Source organism: Bufo gargarizans, chromosome 8, assembly GCF_014858855.1.
Source record: "Bufo gargarizans isolate SCDJY-AF-19 chromosome 8, ASM1485885v1, whole genome shotgun sequence".
Taxonomy (NCBI): Eukaryota; Metazoa; Chordata; class Amphibia; order Anura; family Bufonidae; genus Bufo; species Bufo gargarizans.
Genome location: NC_058087.1, coordinates 70471070 through 70493384, shown reverse-complemented (window position 1 = coordinate 70493384; position 22315 = coordinate 70471070). Strand labels below are relative to the sequence as shown.

The 22315-nt window shown below is 42.4% G+C and overlaps 1 protein-coding gene across 2 annotated transcripts in view; it reads right to left on the bottom strand.

Annotated features, from left to right (window-relative positions):
• Positions 1-1247: 1247 nt before the first annotated feature.
• SATB2 (SATB homeobox 2) overlaps positions 1248-22315 on the bottom strand; it is a 200700-nt gene continuing 179632 nt past the window's right edge. For both annotated transcript variants that reach the window (XM_044304314.1, XM_044304316.1), the window contains one exon: positions 1248-2479. In XM_044304314.1, coding sequence (XP_044160249.1) covers positions 2018-2479 — 462 coding nt within the window. In that variant the 3' untranslated portion in view covers positions 1248-2017. The remainder of the gene's footprint in view (positions 2480-22315) is intronic.

Below are 22315 nucleotides of genomic sequence, written 5' to 3'. Positions count from 1 at the left end.
CGGCATCCAACAGGTTTATATACCTCTACATGATCAGCATCTTCTTTCATCTTTGTGCTTTTTCTTATACAGTCTGACATCAGACATGTAGTAGGAATAGTGAATTAATAGTAGCTTCCGCCTAGCAATGTTCAGAGTGACATCAATGGCTCTAATGGGTGGTCTTTACTGCTGCCCTAGCCTGTAAAAACAGGCTAGGGCAGTGCTAAAGACCGCCCATTAGTGCCAATGACATCACCGTGCTCACTGCTACGTGGAAGCCTCCATCTAGCTTACCCATGGAGAGCCTGGTACATCACTGGATCTCAAGAAAATGTCCTTGCCCTGTGCAATTCAGTGCAGAGCAAGGGGAAGCATCAGAGCATAAAAAGCTGTTGAATAAGTGCAGATCAGGTTGCATCTGGGTTTAGCAAATCATTAAAATACATACAACAGTGGAACAGTGATTGACAGGGCGAGGCATGATGATGTTTTCACTGCCTGGCCCTGGCAATCAGAGCCTCTAGGTGTAACGGCAACACCCCCGTTGCTCCTAGAGGCTCTTTTGCATGTATTAAAACTTCATTTCTCTCAGAAATGTGGGCAGATATGAACACAGGACCAACACTGGCGCCCTAAACTGCCAAGTGCACATGTAACAGATCAGCCAGTTTCATATGTAGGTACAAATCTGCTGACAGATGCCCTTTAAGCCCTTCAAGGAATCTGAAAATCTAGCTTGCCCTATGGTCACATAGCGCATATTTTCGACTCGCCATGACCAGTCATAAGCACTGTAAGGACTCAAAGTTTGGTTCTCCCCACCACATGAAAGGCAGTTTTGCTTTGAACAATTCTGCAGGTTACAAGTGCATGAAGTTGTTGATTTTATTGGTCTACAAGACTTCAGGCAGAGGAATATGACTAGCATATTCGGAAAACTAGATATAAATATTCCTGCAGCCCTACAATCCCCCAATCTTCATTTTTGGATGGGGACCATTTGACACTTTGAAACTCCACAGTCCCACCTCTATAGGGGCATCATATACTATATGTCCTACTTTAACTGTGTTTTGCTTTGTGACATATACTCCTTGAGAAAAAAAAATAACATTTGTAGGTGTAAAAATGAATAAAATGAATAGTAAAGGATATCAAATGTTATTTTACTATGTATTTCATCACTTCAATGACAGAGAACAAAACAATCCCCCCACTGCTGCTTACAGAACAGAATCACGTGCTTTACACCACTGTTGCTGATGTTTAAGCATGAACAACTTTTTGATGCATTTGTAATATTATATATTTTTATTGCATTTTTTTTAAGTTTTACTTTCAAACACATACCTTTAAATAAAAGTTATCCACCATGCGGCCAGAACAAAAAGCAGAGACTAAGAAAAAACATAAATCAAGAATAAACACAAGAAAAATAAAAAGAAACATGGAAAAAAATAACCACTCAATGAGAGCAAGCAGTCTGTTGAGGAGGAAACCCAAAGCTTCTCACTGCACAGTGGTATTAATACATAGGCCAGTCTTTTTTTCTTTCTTTTTTTTCTGTAAGAAACTCATTTCACAGTCTATATGTTCGGAATGAAATGTTTGCTTCCCATGCATCATCGGTATGTATGCATGTGTGTTTGTACACATGCTATATGCATAGCAAGTATACCACGCAGGCACACACCTCTATGAGTGTATATACAAATATGCATACATAAATACACATATATGTATACCTAGATATATAAATACTTTCCTTCATTGATTTTATCAATCTTGAGGTCCTGTAATTTGCTTAAATCATCACTGTAAGTGCAAGATGATTGAAGATATAGTTTTTACCAGTTCTCTTCCAGTCAGATGTCCACACTCAAGTGTAAAGGCAAGTTTTCAAGAGAGCAATACAAAAAAAACTTTTGTGTTCCCCACTCTCGGGGAAGAGATTGAACATTACAACAAGTAATAAAAGTGATTTTCTCTTGCACATCTGTATTGCTGTTGTTGTTTATGATGACAGTAAGTTTTATTATCTCTGATCCACCTCAGATAAATTAGCCTTGGCATGTCCACTGCTTTCCTCGCTCTGTTCTACTGTATACATTTCCTCCATGCCTTCTTCGCTGTCATTTTCTTCTGATTCAGTCAGAAGCTCCTCATCTTTGTATTCAGCCACATCCACTGCTATGCCCAGATGCTCTTTGAGTATACCATGGTGTTTGACGTGGTAACGCTGGTTCTGGAAAAATTTGATGATGGTGTGTTTAGGCAGATCTAACTGAGCTGAGAGTGTGTGGATGGCTTCTTGGTCTGGGTAGAGGCCCACGTCATGGATGAAGCTCTGTAGGATGCCTAGTGCTTCTAATGAAATTTTGGTTCGAGACCTTGGCTTTTTGGTACAGCTGTCTTCTGATGGAGGGGGGACTGATGGGGTCTCTTCTTTTGGAGGTAAGCTCTCTTTGGCTTGTTGGGCTTGTTGTCCCAGTAGTACCTGTTGAAAGAAGATATTTTCATTTTAAACGATACTTTAATAGAATTCAAGACAGTTCCGTTAATAGGACATATATAATTACATAAGTTTATACAAGTTGATAGACTTTAATTTCTTTTTGTTTTCATACACAAATAATATATATGGTGCTACTTTTACATACTGATTAGAGATGAGCGAATTTCTTAAAATTAGTTTCGAGTACGATTTGCACACGCCTGTTATCTAATCTGAATAAATTTGACCCAAATCAAAAGTGCATCAATTGCCCTGAGAAGTCATGTATGACACCCTGAGGTCTCCTTTTTGACTGTATCTAACCCCTCTTTGCCACTTTTTAAAGCCAAGACAACATTAGTAAGGTCTGAGTGACAAATGGTCTTATTAAAAACACACCCCATGGTGGGATATTTTTTTACTTAAAAAAGTCCAAAAATGATCCAGTTTTTGGTAGCAGATGCCTACTTGTCTGTCTTCCGATGTGTAAAATGATGGCTGCCCTTTTGAATCGCAAAAGTTTTGAAAATAAAGTCTGGAGAATGAAAATGTATCGCTAAAGTTTTGGATTCAACAGAATTTGAATTTTTGGAGTAAATTCTTAGCAAATTCAATTAATTTTGAATCAATTTGGGTATACATACTACTGACATGATTCTGCCTTAGCAGACAAGTACCTTGTGTGATCTAATTGCTTTTTTCTGAACTACTGTTTCCTTGGGGGTCTACAACTGAGGCATTCCAGTAGAGCAGAGCACATAAAAACCTTCTTGCCAGTGAAGTATTGTACTCATTCCCTGATATAATCAACCACTATTAATAAAACATGTGAGTAGGAAAGAGTATCGGCTTATTTGCTAAAAGTTGACTACATTAGATAAAGCGTCTCGCCTTCAATCTGTGTGTTCAAATATGTTTTGAAGGGGAGAATGGAAACCAGCTGGAACCCATGTGTAAAATATAATGGTCACTGCCTGCAGGGAAGGAAGTGAGATATTGAATGAACGAGTTTAGGAAAGTATATAATGTAGTGTATCATTATGGCAGTGATCTGGATTACATGTAATAAGCACTAGTTTAGTGGTATTTTTCTATCAGACCAGGAATTAATAAGGAGCTTGAAGGGGTTACTGACACATTGTGTGACCAAAGCCTCGGAGGTATTTCCCATTGTTTTCGACAGGAGCATATGAGTACAGTTCAGGTGACCAAGAATGTGCGTGTCCAGCAAAACCAATGTCTGGAAAACTTTTAGATTTGTGAGTCCTAAATTGTACTTGGTTTTGGCTAGACATCAGACATAAATGGTCATTCCCTGGCAGATTTTGTCTACAATGACACACGTCATGGTGGTCGTCTGGTAAAATATGCCACCATCAATAAAAACAGGAACCAGAATCTGTTGTCAGTTTTTGTGTACAATGGAACTAAAGCCACATAATGGTTTTTACTTTTAGGCTGCATGCTTTCTGAATCTTCATGGTGACACTACAGAATAATAGTTATGTCTACCCCAAGAACAACAGTTTGACAATGCATTACCTAAATTAGAAACATTCAGTATTATAAAGATGTGCATTAATATTTAAACATATATGTTAACTTTTCATCATGCTTAAAGGGATTGTTCAAGATTAGAAAAGGGATTAGTTTTTTCCCAGTTACAGCACCACATCTATGAGTTCCATTTGTTATTTCATTTCAGCTCCTTTTGACTATGGATAAGCTGCAATACCAAATACAGCCCATTGACAGATGTGGCACTGTTTCTAGACAAAAATAGATCCTTTTCCTAATCCTAAAAACACAGTTAAGTGATATTTATAAAGAATGCATACTCAGAACAGTATATTAAAAGGCTACTCCCACCTGGGACATTGATGGTATATCCCTCGGAAATTTAATCAATATCAGATAGGTGTGAGCCACATGTCTGGGCCCACTTCTATCCCAGAATGGAACCTCCAAACAAAATCGGCCAGGCATGCGCAGCCACCCTCTGTTCACCACTAGAGATTAGCAAATCTAAGCTGACAAAGTCTAATTCGTTCCAAATGTCAGAAAAAATTTGCTTCTGAGCGAATGCGAATTTCCTCGCGCTTCATGGTAACAAATCGCAATTTTTCCTTACATGGTGGCCAGCCGGCTATAATGGTGGCTAAAATGGCGGCTACACGTGTGAGGACATGGGGCAAGGAACTCTGGGAAGGCTGGATGACCCATAATGCCATGCATGCAGCCAATCAGCAGCCAGCCAGCCTGGTGATGTCACAGCCCTATAAATACCGCGGCCTTCTTAGAGTCTGCCATTCACTATTGTACTTTGTTCATGGAACAGACGTGCATGCAGGCGCTAGGGAGAGTGAAAGAAAAACTAATTGTAAAAAAAAAAAAAGGAAAGAAGCGATTTACTAATGCATGGGAAAGGATAGTGAGATTAATCATTTGATAGGCAGGGAGAGATGTGTGCAGATGCTAGGGAGAGTCATAGGAAAATCCTCTTTGTGAAAAAAGCGATTTACAAGTGCAGGGAAATATAACTTGGGGATCCAGTTATAAAGCTCTGTCATTCCAGCAATTAGTTATTGAGGTGCAAGTGCTATGTTGAAAAGCCTTTAGTGGCTTTTATCTGTGGAAAAAGATAAATATATACGCAGGTCACTTTTGCTGTTAACTGCGCTGATATTTAGAGGCCTATTTCACTACAATACGAGAAATATTTACGCAGGTCACTTTTGTTGTTATTTGCACTAAAAGCGTTTATTGCCATATTTCTAGGGAAAAAGATAAAAATAGACCAAGTTCATATTTGCAGTTATTTGCGCTAAAAGCGTTTCTTGTCATATTTCACTACAATACGAGAAAAATAGACGCAGTTCACATTTGGTGTTATTTGCGCTAAAAGCGTTTATTGTCATATTTCTAGAGAAAAAGAGAAAAATATTTGCAGTTCACTTTTTCTGTTATTTACTCAGAAATTGTTTAGTGGCCTATTTTAGTCCAATACGAGAAATATATACGCAGTTCACTTTTGCTGTTATTTACACTGAAATCGTTTTGTTGCCAATTTCAAATCCTTTAGTTGCCTATCTCAGTAAAAAAAAAATATTTGGCGCTTTTAGGGGTATTTTAATTTGCTTTTAATTTATTTAGTTCAGTAAAAAGTATGTCAGACAGAGAAGTGCCAGGCCCTGCACAGGGGAGTGTCAGAGGCATAAATGATTCCGGCGCAGGCACAGGTCGCAGCAGAGTAAGAGGGCGTGGCAGCAGGGGTTTCTTCCCGAAGCCTCAGGTCCACATATCAGCTAGCGGTCGTGTCTTAACCAGCAACCCAGCGGTTCTTGATTGGTTGACTGGATCTTCGTCTTCGTCGCAAGTGACAGCAGCACCAGCAGCCTGAGTCTAAGGTCGCGGATGAGCAGTTTTATTCATCCGCATGGTGAAGAAACTACTCACCAGCAGCAGCAGGTAGACCTGGAGCAGGACCTGAACCAGCAGGTGGTGGCATACTTGGACAGCACCCTGCTAGCCATCATAGAAGATCTGCTGGATTACTGAGCAGCCAAACTAGATTTGTGGCCGCTACTGGCAGAGTTTGCTCTGGAAAAGCTGGCCTGCTCGGCCAGTAGTGTGCTATCAGAGCGGGTGTTTAGTGCGGCGGGGGCCATAGTTACCCCAAGAAGAACTCGCCTATCCACCCTAAATGTGTAGAGACTTACTTTTGTCAAGATGACTCAGGTGTGGATTAGCAAGGATTTCCACCCACAAATGCCTGATGCATCAGATTAGATCATCCATCTCCACACTGTGTCACCGTGCCACTCTGTGGTATCATGCTGCTGCTGCTGTTGCGGCCATGTCTACATTATGTCACCATGGCACTTCTGTGGCCTCCTGATGCTGCCATCTCCACACTATGTCACTGTGACACTTTGTGGCCTCCTGATGCTGGTCTGTATGGTTGCATCAGAATTGGCTTATGATTTGGTAGCCAAAAGCAGGAGTGGGTACAAAACACAGAAGACATGCAAATATTCCATTCACGTGTCATCTCTGTTTTATATCCACTCCTGTTTTTTTGGGCATTACCAATACTCATGGATTACTGGATAACTGAGCAAATGCTGACCGAGTGAAGTCGTATGCTCCACAGACAGGATCCGTTTTTTGGGGGTTATTGTTCTGACGGATCAGAGGAAGGGCAAAATAATCAGTGACTTCAAAACAAACTTACTGCTGACACCCTCTCCACTCTGTCGGGGGGGGGGGGGGGGGTGCTCTACTTGTATAAGCGTTCTGTAGACATCTATGTAGAATCAGCTGACGAGGGTGTAAACTAACATGGACCTGTAAGGCTAAGTTAATACTTGAGTTATTTGGTCAGTTTTGGCCTCAAATAAGTGAAGTGTGAAGTGATTCTAATAGCGACGCCTGTAATCTGCATGTCATACTGACTGACATTATTACTTCACTACTCCAATGCACTCCTTATGCGTGTCACTGCAAGGCACAGTGTTCTACGCCCATATAAAGGCTCTATGCGGCCTGGAAATAGCCCTTTTTATCGAGATTCATTGTAAACATATTCGGATTAAAACAAATTTTGGGAGAAAATTTGGCGAACAGGCCGAATCAAATTTTTTAGAAGTTCGCTCATCTCTATTCACCACTATGGGTGTTTCAAAAATATTTTTTAAACTCCCATATACTGTAAATGAAAGGAGAGCAAGCCACACATGCACAATGCCCTCTCATTCACTGTAGATAACAGCAGGTCCTAGAGGTAGGACCCACACCTAGCTGACATTGATGGGATATCCTAGCATTTTATAGAGCAGGAAAAGCTGAGCAGATTGATATATAGTTTTATGAAAAAAGATTCAGTAAAACTAATATTTCATTTAAATGCTCATTCTGGGCTTTGCAGTCCAGGAGGCGGTCCTATCAGTGATTGACAGCCTTGCCTCTATAACTGTGTATACAGATAGCTGTCAATCACTTATAGGACCGCCTCCTGGACTGCAAAGCCCAGAATGAGCAGGAATTTAAATAAATACATTTCAAATTATACAGAAATTTTTCCAATAAAACTACACTGAGCAAAAATATAAATGCAATGCTTTCGGTTTTGCTCCCATTTTGCATGAGCTGAACTCAAAGATCTGAAACATTTTCTACATACACAAAAGACCCATTACTCTCAAATAGTGTTCACAAATCTGTCTAAATCTGTGTTAGTGAACACTTCTCCTTTGCTGAGATAATCCACCCACCTCACAGGTGTGGCATATCAAGGTACTGATTAGACAGCATGAATATTGCACAGGTGTGCCTTAAACTGCCCACAATAAAAGACCACTCTGAAATGTGCAGTTTGATCACACAGCACAATGCCACAGATGTTGTAACATTTGAGGGAGCGTGCAATTGGCATGTTGACTGCAGGAATGTCTACTAGAGCTGTTGGCCGTGCAATGAATGTTCATTTCTCTACCATAAGCCGTCTCCAAAGGCATTTCAGAGAATTTGGCAGTACATCCAACCGGCCTCACAACCGCAGACCACGTGTAACCACACCAGCTCAGGACCTCCACATCCAGCATCTTTACCTCCATGTTTGTCTGAGACCAGCCACCCGGACAGCTACCGCAACAATCGGTTTGCATAACCAAAGAATTTCTGCACAAACTTCATAAACCGTCTCAGGGAAGCTCATCTGCATGCTCGTCGTCCTCATTAGGGTCTGGACCTGACTACAGTTCGTCGTCGTAACCGACTTGAGTGGGCAAATGCTCACAATCGATGCCGTCTGGCACATTGTAGAGGCTTTCTGTTTCACGGATGAGTCACGGTTTTCACTGTTCAGGGCAGATGGCAGACAGCGTGTGTGGGGTCGTGTGGGTGAGCAGTTTGCTGACGTCAATGTTTGGATTGAAAGGCCCATGGTAGAGGTGGGGTTATGGTATGGGCAGGCGTATGTTATGGACAACGAACACAGGTGCATTTTATTGATAGCATTTTGAATGCACAGAGATACTGTGACGAGATCTTGAGGCCCATTGTTGTGCCATTCATCCACGACCATCACCTCATGTTGCAGCATGATAATGCACGGCCCCATATTGCAAGGATCTGTACAAAATACCTGGAAGCTGAAAACATCCCAGTTCTTGCATGGCCAGCATACTCACCGGACATGTCACCCATTGAGCATGCTTGGGATGCTCTGGATCGGCGTATACGACAGCGTGTTCCAGTTCCTGCCAATATTCTGCAACTTGGCACAGCTATTGAAGAGGAGTGGACCAACATTACACAGGCCACAATCAACAACCTGATCAACTCTATGTGACGGAGATGTGTTGCACGACATGAGGCAAATGGTGGCCACACCAGATGCTGACAGTTTTTTTTTACCACCCCCCCCCCCCCCCCCCCAGTAAGGCAAAACTGCACATTTTAGAGTGGCCTTTTATTGTAGACAGTCTAAGGCACACCTGTGCAATATTAATTTTGATATGCCACACTTGTGAGGTGGGATGGATTTTCTAGGCAAAGGAGAAGTGCTCACTAACACAGATATAGACAGATTTGTGAACAAAATTTAAGCGTAATGGGTCTTTTGTGTATGTAGAAAATGTTTTTAGATCTTTGAATTCAGCTCATGCAAAATGGGAGCAAAACCGAAAGTGTTGCGTTTATATTTTTGCTCAGTGTATACAGCAATCTGCTCCGCTCCTCCTGCTCTATAACATTCTGCCTGCAGATTACTTTGTGTTTTCATGGTGAGAGGTTCCCGTTAAGCACCTTGTATGTGCTACAGTATAGGCAGCATAAAGAAGTATATTGTGCACATATATTCCAACATTTATTGTCATCATAATGGAGAGCATGAAACTTAAAATACAAAAGATGTCACCAATGTGTTAAGGTAAAGTCTATAGTGGACCACTATAAGTGGATTTAGCTCAATAGCTCAATAGCTAAACATGACCCTCTTACTCCAGTTATGGGTGGCATGCAAAAACAGGAGTAAAAGCTCCAGACAAAAGTGTTATCTGTCACGATGTACCAAATTTACCAAACAATGTGCAAACAACAAGTTGTGGCAAAGCAAACTCAAAGCAAAACTGACAAAGAGTTCTCCTCGTGATAAATTCCTGCATAGTCTTAAAGGGGTTGTCTAGTAAATGATATCATGTAGACAAAATAATTACAAGGCACTTACTAATGTATTGTGATTGTCCACATTGCCTCCTTTGCTGGCTTGATTCACTTTTCCATCGCATTATACACTGCTCTTTTGAAGAGGTTACGGCCACCGCTGCAGCAAAGATACGAGGTGGCCGCGACAGGAGCTGCTGCGCATGTGCGCTCCCGCGGTCCTGGCCATCAGAGAGGCCAGCACTTTTTGCTATAATGTGCAAGGGTGACCAACGCTGCTGGATTGCAGGCTGGTCGAAACCCCTGGATATGAGCAGTGTATAATGTGATGGAATAATGCAATCAAGCCAGCAAAGGAGGCGATTTGCTGATGTGAGACAACTCCTTTAAAAGATAGCAGTGTTAGCTATTCTCATGTCCGATCACAGCTCTTGTCTTTCTTCAAAACTCGTAAAGTAATGTAAACCGCTTCGCTTGTAGCAGCCATACCCTATACTGATATGGAACAGTATATGAACCTCCATCGCTGCTTAGAAGAAACCCTTTTAATTAAATCATAACTGTTAGAACACAGCAAACTTTATGACTATTGCTACAATGATAAAAGTAGAAAAATCCATGTGCGAGCTTGGTTAATCGCAACGATTCTCTAACTTTGGAGGTCAAATACCCGTGAGAGTCTGGGTATTATTAAATAGAAGTATATATATATATTTACAAGCAGAAATTGTTGAGTACAGGTGTTACATTACATTTTTACTTCAGGCAGGTTTAATATTACTTTGCTATTCTTTTTTCACGCTACTATTTCTCCTTGCGGGTTCTATCAGAGGGAAAAAAAAAAAAACCACCGTCTTCAATATAAAAAGAGCGTGTCAGAGAAAATCAATAGCAGCGTGCAAAATGGTAGGAAGTCAGACATGGAAATATGTGTTCAATTTTATCCAGCCTTAGGTCCACTTTTCCTTTAATATTGTATATATTGCTCATGGCGACTGGTATATTGTTATAACACAACACTGGTTAATAATTGCTTTCCAACAAGTTTTTTTTATAAAATAGAGAGGGTCTCAGAATAGATTGCTATCATTGTTTACTAGGGGTTAAAAGCGGACTAATCTTTTAAAACATGATAAATGTCTGTTATGCCATGACAATTAGGCGTAAACTACACCGAAGGGCAATTACACTACCAAAATCACCTATGGCCAATTAAATTATATTTTATACTGGACCTATGATCACTTTGCTCTACTTACCATGATTACAAACATGATTGTGGACTGCCCAAAATTAATTAAAGGGGTTGTCCCAGTGTAATAGCATGACAAATAAATAAAATAAAAAATCTATCACCTGTTTGACCCCCTGCTGCTCCCAGCACTGCTACTTCTAATGTATGTCCTCCTCTGTTTACTTGGCTGCTGCAGTGATGTTAGCCTTATACACATGTGACTGTTGCAGCCAATCGCAGGCCTCAGTGACCTCATGCTGTATGCCAGTGAGACCGGTGATTGGCTGCAGTGGTCATGTGGGTCTATGGGCACGTCAAGTAGACAAAGACCAGGTGGCGACATTGAAGTAGTATCACTAGAATCAGAATGGCTAGTGAGTTTTTTTTTTTTGGCTTTGTTATCACAGTTGCAGCCTTTAGCGACATTCTTTATAAGTCGACAACCAAAAGTGGTGGCTGGGGAGGCAAACAGTATGAACACAATTAGCTAAATAAATAAACTCAACTTTGCCATTTCAGCAATTTGGTTAGTACAGTGTCGAAGTTCCCTGGGCCCACCCGAGGTTCTGTTATCGCTGCATGCACAGGTCATATTACTGTATTTATAAATAATAATAGATGGGGTTTTTGTGAAAAAGTCCATCTTAACCTTCTGGTTAGTAATTGGCACACAAGTTAGAGTCAAATGGAGTTCTGTTGGGCTGAACTGATGTATTAGTGGTCCATAATTATTTAAGGGCCCATCGTTGGATCCTCTGATGGGTCTGCGTTTGTAGTTAAGGTGAGACATGTCATAGGCAAAAAGATGAACTTGAGCACCCATCTACTTTGTTCTTTCATGTGCTGTAAGGTGGACTTAGAAAAAACGAATAATCGTTCAGATTATCAGGAACTACTGTGAACGTTCCGATAACTAGTCGTTATCGATAATCTGGCCATCTAAATGTGCCAATCAACCGATGAACGAGCGTTTCCTGTTTTTCGTGCAGGCACCACTGATCATCGTTCCTAGGCAGCAGATCGTGCTGTCTAAGCAGTGATCTTCTGCTCAGAAACAGTGATTCTGTACAGGGGCGTAGCTAAAGGCTCATGGGCCCTAGTGCAAGAGTTCAGCTTGGGCCCCGCCTTCCCTCAGTGCTTTGTGGCCAGGGGCAGGGAAGCACAAACCTTTGTGCTGCCCACGGAAAAAAAAAATAATGGCACCCCCCCCATGTCAAATTCTTGACCTAACCCCTTCCCTCCAGCCAGAGGTGTAACTTGACCAGCATGCACTTTCTATAATACTGGTGTCTTCTTATGTGGCACAAGGGTCTTTGGGCCCCTCAGGCTCCTGGGCCCAGTAGCAACTGCTACCTCTGCACCCCCTATAGCTACGCCCCTGATTCTGTATGGAGGCGAGGGATTGCTATAGAGATTCCTCATCCTCATACTGTGAAGGAGATCTCCTTTACTGAGTGAGCAGCCGACTGTCGGGTAGGAACGCTTTCTTCCTGACAATCCATCCGCCCGTCTAAACCTGACTTTAGAAGGCAGCACCAGGAATTTTGAGTCGTCCACCACTGCCGTTATCACCTAAATTGTTCCCAAATTCATAAGGAGTCAACTGGTTAACACCAAGGGATTACAAGGTGTCTAGCGCAGCAGATGTCCCAAGTGGCTGGAAGCAGGGAGATAGCAACAACCTCTACCTTGGTCGGGGTATTTAAATACAGGACTGCAAACTAAGATTTTCATATTAGCGTATTATACAAGTTTTATTATTCGGAAAAAAATAAACCAATATAAAATACAGTATTATAGACTTAGCCAAATCCAGAAGCCTTGCCACAGGTCCGACTCACTAGAGAAATGAGAAGCTTAAGGGCAAACAAAGTATGTATCTGATGTGATGCCAGATTCCTGCCTTTAAGATGTCTACAGCATATTTAAAAGCAAAGATTACAATGGAGAATCACAAGTATCACAGGCCTATCATTTGTGTGGTAGAAGTCATTCAGATAAGTGTGGCCTCTGGTTAAAATGCTTTACTCCTGCTGCCCGCACTGGGCATATATAGTCTGACTGGTACTTTGGGACATCCTGAGTCCTGTCATTAGGAGAACAGGCGTCTTGGGAATACGTCAAGCTGGCCCGGTCTTTACACTGCCACGCTGGTAATTTTAACACCCCATAATCATACAAGTGACCAGTGGTGACCTGATGACTCCCCCCTCTTCCCCCTTACAAGTATGTAATTGAGGGACCCGATATGAACTCTGCGACATGAAGAATAATTCCTGAAATCTGCAGAGGACCTCAATCCGCTAATAAGCCCTTTCACTAAAAATATGTTTTAAAATGGTCACTGAATTGGTAAAGTCATCAAAATCATTCTAAGCATATTATTTGCTCATGGGAACAAACATAGTTTTAGACCATTTGATGCCAGAATGACAAGAGCAAACAGTACAAATATAGCCCTCTATAGTATAGTAGGGTTTACATATGCTTTACTATGTAATTTCTTCAGCAAGCAGTAGCGTGTCTTTGAAATTTCTGGAAGACATTGGTAACTGAAGCCACAGGGGTCACGTGCAGCCAATCCTGCATTTCACCCTTTAGGATTTTTTTGTGTCTCAAGCTAATACAAAGGGAAGGACTGACCCTAGCAGCATCTAACCAGCGCCGCTCTCATTCACCCCCCTTGTTCTTGCCTTCACCCTGCAAGCAGCTGTTTCTCAGTTGAGACAGTACCACAACCTGCCCCCATTGCTTCCTGAATGCCTTTGTAGCTTATCTAGATGTAATCTAGGTACACGGTGCAGAAATTAGAAAAACTAAATGCAGAAATTACGGAGGCTAAACACAAACCACACTCTTGGCGCTTATTGTGGATTAACCATTTCTAAACAGGCTGTGTTGGTCACTGTTAAAGTTACAATATTAACTTTCTGGAGATTGAAGAGATATGACAACTGCCAGCAATTTTTACAGCATTGATTCGTGATATGGGGCTTTTAGAAGAGATTTACATGATAGACTTGCCTTTGGTGAACCCAAGCAAAGACATACGAGAGGACCTGTCACCACTGCTGACGCAAATGCTTGTATTCCCCATGATATCCCAATTCTGGAGCATCTTTTCGCATAAGTCGTTGCTGTCGTTCCTCTGTTATACCTCCTGAATATTTATTAATGCATTGACAACTGGGTGTTACTTTCCCTTTGTCAAAGAGGCATTCCTCTACACGGACTGGCTCTGTCAATAGGGGTGTAGCTATAGGGGAAGCAGGGGAATTGGCTGCTTTGGGGCCCAGACTCAGAAGGGGATCACCCAAGAGGATAAATAAAAGATTTTATCATCAGGGCCCCCTCAAAAGCATTGTACAGTGACATTATATACAGTGGCAGTATATAAAGTGACATGACATACAATATATACAAACAGGGAGGCTGCCGGGCCTCTTCTGAGAGCACAATCTTGACTAGTGGCAGGAGAGGGGGGCTGGGGTGGGAGGGGTCCTGTTCAAAAATTTGCCATGGGACCCAGTCATTTCTAGTTACGCTACTATCTGTCAACATGGATTGGACAGTGTCACAGTATGTAGTGACACCTACCCCCCTGGACTGGCAACACCTAGTTTCAAGTTGTTTCCTTATCTCTTAGAGGAATAACAGGGGAATGGCATAACACGGAGTTCACAAGAAAACACAATCCAAAATTGTTAGATCATGAGAAATACAAACATTTCCAAAAGCAATCGTGTCAGGTTGGTGACAGGTCCTCTTTAACCACTTCAGCCCCGCTAGCTGAAACCCCCTTCATGACCAGAGCACTTTTTACACTTCGGCACTACACTCCTTTCACCGTTTATCGCTCGGTCATGCAACTTACCACCCAAATGAATTTTACCTCCTTTTCTTCTCACTAATAGAGCTTTCATTTGGTGGTATTTTATTGCTGTTGACATTTTTACTTTTTTTGTTATTAATCAAAATGTAACGATTTTTTTGCAAAAAAATGACATTTTTCACTTTCAGCTGTAAAATTTTGCAAAAAAAAACGACATCCATATATAAATTTTTCACCAAATTTATTGTTCTACATGTCTTTGATAAAAAAAGAAATGTTTGGGCAAAAAAAAATGGTTTGGGTAAAAGTTATAGCGTTTACACACTATGGTACAAAAATGTGAATTTCCGCTTTTTGAAACGGCTCTGATTTTCTGAGCACCTGTCATGATTCCTGAGGATCTACAATGCCCAAACAGTAGAAAAACCCCACAAATGACCCCATTTCGGAAAGTAGACCCCCTAAGGTATTCGCTGATGGGCATAGTGAGTTCATAGAACTTTTTATTTTTTGTCACAAGTTAGCGGAAAATGATGATGATTTTTTCTTTTTTTTTTTTTCTTACAAAGTTCCATATTCCACTAACTTGCGACAAAAAATAAAAAATTCTAGGAACTCGCTGTGCCCCTCACAGAATACCTTGGGGTGTCTTCTTTCCAAAATGGGGTCACTTGTGGCGTAGTTATACTGCCCTGGCAATTTAGGGGCCCAAATGTGTGAGAAGAACTTTGCAATCAAAATGTGTAAAAAATGACCGGTGAAATCCGAAAGGTGCACTTTGGAATATGTGCCCCTTTGCCCACCTTGGCAGCAAAAAAGTGTCACACATCTGGTATCGCCGTACTCAGGAGAAGTTGGGGAATGTGTTTTGGGGTGTCATTTTACATATACCCATGCTTGGTGAGAGAAATATCTTGGCAAAAGACAACTTTTTCCATTTTTTTATACAAAGTTGGCATTTGACCAAGATATTTTTCTCACCCAGCATGGGTATATGTAAAATGACACCCCAAAACACATTCCCCAACTTCTCCTGAGTACGGCGATACCAGATGTGTGACACTTTTTTGCAGCCAAGGTGGGCAAAGGGGCACATATTCCAAAGTGCACCTTTCGGATTTCGCAGGCCATTTTTTACACATTTTGATTGCAAGGTACTTCTTACACATTTGGGCCCCTAAATTGCCAGAGCAGTATAACTACGCCACAAGTGACCCCATTTTGGAAAGAAGACACCCCAAGGTATTCCGTGAGGGGCACAGTGAGTTCCTAGAAATTTTTATTTTTTGTAGCAAGTTAGTGGAATATGAGACTTTGTAAGGAAAAAAGAAAAAAAAAGAAAAATCATCATTTTCCGCTAACTTGTGACAAAAAATAAAAAATTCTAGGAACTCGCCATGCCCCTCACGGAATACCTTGGGGTGTCTTCTTTCCAAAATGGGGTCACTTGTGGCGTAGTTATACTGCCCTGGCAATTTAGGGGCCCAAATGTGTAAGAAGTACTTTGCAATCAAAATCTGTAAAAAAATAGCCTGTGAAATCCGAAAGGTGCTCTTTGGAATATGTGCCCCTTTGCCCACCTTGGCTGCAAAAAAGTGTCACACATCTGGTATCGCCGTACTCAGGAGAAGTTGGGGAATGTGTTTTGGGGTGTCATTTTACATATACCCATGCTGGGTGAGAGAAATATCTTGGCAAAAGACAACTTTTCCCATTTTTTTATACAAAGTTGGCATTTGACCAAGATATTTTTCTCACCCAGCATGGGTATATGTAAAATGACACCCCAAAACACATTGCCCAACTTCTCCTGAGTACGGCGATACCAGATGTGTGACACTTTTTTGCAGCCTAGATGCGCAAAGGTGCCCAAATTCCTTTTAGGAGGGCATTTTTAGACATTTGGATCCCAGACTTCTTCTCACACTTTCGGGACCCTAAAAAGCCAGGGCAGTATAAATACCCCACATGTGACCCCACTTTGGAAAGAAGACACCCCAAGGTATTCAATGAGGGGCCTGGCGAGTTCCTAGAAATTTTTATTTTTTTGCATAAGTTAGCGGAAATTGATTTTTTTTGTTTTTTTCTCACAAAGTCTCACTTTCCGCTAACTTAGGACAAAAATTTCAATCTTTCATGGACTCAATATGCCCCTCACGGAATACCTTGGGGTGTCTTCTTTCCGAAATGGGGTCACATGTGGGGTATTTATACTGCCCTGGCTTTTTAGGGGCCCTAAAGCGTGAGAAGAAGTCTGGAATATAAATGTCTAAAAATGTTTACGCATTTGGATTCCGTGAGGGGTATGGTGAGTTCATGTGAGATTTTATTTTTTGACACAAGTTAGTGGAATATGAGACTTTGTAAGAAAAAACAAAAACAAAAACAAACAAAAATTTTCCGCTAACTTGGGCCAAAAAAATGTCTGAATGGAGCCTTACAGGGGGAGTGATCAATGACAGGGGGGTGATCAATGACAGGGGGGTGATCACCCATATAGACTCCCTGATCACCCCCCTGTCACTGATCACCCCCCTGGTAAGACTCCATTCAGACGTCCGTATGATTTTTACGGATCCATGGATACATGGATCGGATCCGCAAAACACATGCGGACGTCTGAATAGAGCCTTACAGGGGGGTTATCAATGACAGGGGGTGATCAGGGTGATCACCCCCCTGTCACTGATCACCCCCCCCTGTAAGGCTCCATTCAGACGTCCGTATGATTTTTACGGATCCATGGATACATGGATCGGATCCGCAAAACACATGCGGACGTCTGAATGGAGCCTTACAGGGGGGGTGATCAATGACAGAGGGGTGATCACCCATATAGACTCCCTGATCACCCCCCTGTAAGGCTCCATTCAGACGTCCGTATGATTTTTTACGGATCCACGGATACATGGATCGGATCCGCAAAACACATGCGGACGTCTGAATGGAGCCTTACAGGGGGGGGGGTGATCAATGACAGAGGGGTGATGATCACCCATATAGACTCCCTGATCACCCCCCTGTAAGGCTCCATTCAGACGTCCGTATGATTTTTTACGGATCCACGGATACATGGATCGGATCCGCAAAACACATGCGGACGTCTGAATGGAGCCTTACAGGGGGGGGGGTGATCAATGACAGAGGGGTGATCACCCATATAGACTCCCTGATCACCCCCCTGTAAGGCTCCATTCAGACGTCCGTATGATTTTTTACGGATCCACGGATACATGGATCGGATCCGCAAAACACATGCGGACGTCTGAATGGAGCCTTACAGGGGGGGGTGATCAATGACAGAGGGGTGATCACCCATATAGACTCCCTGATCACCCCCCTGTAAGGCTCCATTCAGACGTCCGCATGTGTTTTTGCGGATCCGATCCATGTATCAGTGGATCCGTAAAAATCATGCGGATGTCTGAATGGAACCTTACAGGGGGGTGATCAATGACAGAGGGGTGATCAATGCAGGGGGTGATCAGGGAATCTATATGGGTGATCACCCGCCTGTCATTGATCACCCCCCTGTAAGGCTCCATTCAGACGTCCGTATGGGTTTTGCGGATCCGATCCATGTATCAGTGGATCCGTAAAAATCATGTGGATGTCTGAATGGAGCCTTACAGGGGGGTGATCAATGACAGAGGGGTGATCAATGACAGGGAAGTGATCAGGAAGTCTATATGCGTGATCACCCCCTTGTCATTGATCACCCCCCTGTAAGGCTCCATTCAGAGGTCCGCATGTGTTTTGCGGATCCGATCCATGTATCAGTGGATCCGTAGAAATCATGCGGATGTCTGAATGGAGCCTTACAGGGGGGTGATCAATGACAGAGGGGTGATCAATGACAGGGAAGTGATCAGGAAGTCTATATGCGTGATCACCCACTTGTCATTGATCACCCCCCTGTAAGGCTCCATTCAGACGTCCGTATGCGTTTTGCGGATCCGATCCATGTATCAGTGGATCCGTAAAAATCATGCGGATGTCTGAATGGAGCCTTACAGGGGGGTGATCAATGACAGAGGGGTGATCAATGACAGGGAAGTGATCAGGAAGTCTATATGCGTGATCACCCCCTTGTCATTGATCACCCCCCTGTAAGGCTCCATTCAGAGGTCCGCATGTGTTTTGCGGATCCGATCCATGTATCAGTGGATCCGTAAAAATCATGCGGATGTCTGAATGGAGCCTTACAGGGGGGTGATCAATGACAGAGGGGTGATAAATGACAGGGAAGTGATCAGGAAGTCTATATGCGTGATCACCCACTTGTCATTGATCACCCCCCTGTAAGGCTCCATTCAGACGTCCGTATGCGTTTTGCGGATCCGATCCATGTATCCGTGGATCCGTAAAAATCATACGGACGTCTGAACGGAGCCTGACAGGGGGGTGATCAATGACAGGGGGGTGATCAGGGAGTTTATATGGGGTGATCATGGGTGATCAGGGGTTTATAAGGGGTTAATAAGTGACGGGGGGGGGTGTAGTGTAGTGTGGTGTTTGGTGCGACTGTACTGAGCTACCTGAGTCCTCTGGTGGTCGATCCTAACAAAAGGGACCACCAGAGGACCAGGTAGCAGGTATATTAGACGCTGTTATCAAAACAGCGTCTAATATACCTGTTAGGGGTTAAAAAAATCAGATCTCCAGCCTGCCAGCGAACGATCGCCGCTGGCAGGCTGGAGATCCACTCGCTTACCTTCCGTTCCTGTGAGCGCGCGCGCCTGTGTGCGCGCGCGTTCACAGGAAATCTCGCGTCTCGCGAGATGACGCATATATGCGTGACTGTGCGCAGGGCTGCCACCTCCGGAACGCACATCTGCGTTAGGCGGTCCGGAGGTGGTTAAAGGGAGATTCCCAAATCTAACTTTATTTTCACACTTGAAAATCTCTGATGATGCCCATGCAGGACTACAGGTGATTATGCATTCAGCTTCCCTTTACAGCATGGATGTCAAACTCATGGCCTTCCAGATGTTGCAAAACTACAACTCCCATCATTCCCTGATAGCTGTAGTATGCCCAGGCATGATGGGAGTTGTAGTTTTGCAACAGCTGGAGGGCCACGAGTTTGACATCCCTGCTTTACAGCATGCAGCAGGCATGCAGCATCAGCCCATAGCCTGCCAACATACTACTGATTACATTTGTACAAAAGCCTGCTGTAGAAATCAGTAATGAAATTGCTATTTGAGCAATTATTATTATTATAATTATTATTATTTATTATTAAAGGCCATTCATTCCATAGCGCTGTACATATGATAAGGGATGCACATACATAATACAGACAATTGCACTAATCATAAACAAGATGAGTTACAAACTGGCACAGAAGGAGAGACGGCCCTGCCCGTGAGGGCTTACAATCTACATGCAATCAGCAATCTATCTATCTATTATATACTGTATACATTTTATATACATTAATATATTTTATATATATATATATATATATATATATATATATTCTATTTAATATATATTTACAGTATATATATATATATATATATATATATAAATTTATTTTTTATATATATTTTTATATACAAATGATAAGTATGAAGCACAATGAAACTTAAATACCTGTATCCGTAGACCCAACAGCTTTATACAATATTTTTTTGTTTAAAAATCATCTAAATGATCATTCAATCTACTTTCCATTAAAAAAAATGCAACTCTAAGTGGCCTGCCAGAAATTGCCTTGCAGGGCACCCTGGCATATAAGGAGTTAAAGTGCTGTCATCCTTTTAGTGGGGAGCGCTAATGGTCCTACAAGAAGGTCGCCCTGCAATCTGCTGAAAGGTTTTGATTGAGAATGTTATTGAGCGACTCTGCATCACTCAGCTTCCTGTTTATTATATTTCATAGGTAGGGTAGGTGCCAAGACATTAAACTGCCAATAAACTATTAATACCGATTTCCTTCTGCTCCAGTCTTCATCACCAATGCAAATCTAGCCTGGCTAAGGACAGCACAATGGGGATGCAAATCTTAATGCTGACATAGAAATTTGCATTATTTGATCTTTCTGCCTTTCTCTTATACACTGGAGGCTCTCTCAGGGCTCCAGGAAAGAAGATATTCTCTGCACACAAATGTAGCCATGCTGCTTTGGAATTTGAACTAATAATGAATAATGATGTGTATTCAGAAAATGACAACACACACTGGAGCATGTTACAATTAGAGCCTGTTCATACAGTGTGTCGTGGCGTGCCAGGTAACCGCACCGTCATCGTAGCATGTAAAAACAGTGTGCATGTGGTTTTTCCAAAACTGGTAGAAAGTCCTGTTAACAGCATCTTTTATTGTGATGGAAGTGGCGTACATAGAACTACTATAGGGACGGCATGTGCTGTGCTAGATTATGAATTGCCATTAAAAGTTTTTTTGTATATTTTTTTTTTGTTATAACACACCCATGCTCTATCCCTTGCTATGTTTTCCCTTGCTAACTTCAGCAAATAAATTGCCAAAACCAGATCTCAGGGCATGGCTAGATGTGCACTTTTATTTTAGAGACAGATCTCTACTCCGACAGGCCGAATAAGCATAATTAGCTTTTTATATGCATGCACAGGTCTTCTATTGTGTATTAAAAACATAGAAGTCTAACCCCTGTCCACCTTATGAAGACTGTAAAATTATGTTTTTTTTTAACCTGATAGAATTGCTCGTCTTTCTGCCCAAGGGGCGGCGTTTCAGCTTTACTTCTGCCCAGGCAGCCTCCCCCAACCGCCGTTCTGAAGCGCCGCCCAGCCCATCAATATTCACTTCGCTGGGCGGCTTCTGCTGTCCCCGACGTTCCGAGATCCGGCGCATGCTCAAAACAAAGCTATGGGCATCGGACTCCATTTGAGCTTCAGCGCATGCTCCCGGCACCCTCTCTGGCCGGGATCACATCGCGCCTGCGTCCCCTCTGCTTCTTTGAGGCCGCTTCAGCCTCTGCGTTCTGCGCCTGCGCCGGGCACTTTTCTCAGCAGCGCAGAAGCCGCCCAGCGAAGTGAATATTGATGAGCTGGGCGGCGCTTCAAAACGGCGGTTGGGGCGGGGGGGGCGGCTGCCTGGGCAGAGGTAAAGCTGAAATGCCGCCCCTTGGGCAGAAAGACGAGCAATTCTATCAGGTTATAAAACATCATTTTACAGTCTTCATAAGGTGGACAGGGGTTAGACTTATGTTCTTAATACACAATAGAAGACCTGTGCATGCATATATATAGATAATTATGCTTATTCGGCCTGTCAGTGTCCCTTTAAAGAAATAGAAGTCTATGATTTATGGAAAGTTGTGTAAAAAGACCATTTCCCTCAATTGTGTCCTTCTCCCATACCATGTAGATTGTAAACCCTCACGGGCAGGGCCCTCTCTACTTCTATACCAGTTTGTAACTCGTCTTGTTTATGCTTCGTGCAATTGTCTGTATTATTTATGTATACCTCTTCTACTATGTACAGCGCTATGGAATGAATGGCGCTTTAATAATAAATAATAATAATAATTACCCTCAACAACCCCTTGGAATACTGACCTAAATAAAAAAAATGTTAATTCAAGATCCAATATGTAATATTAAAGTAATCATTTAAG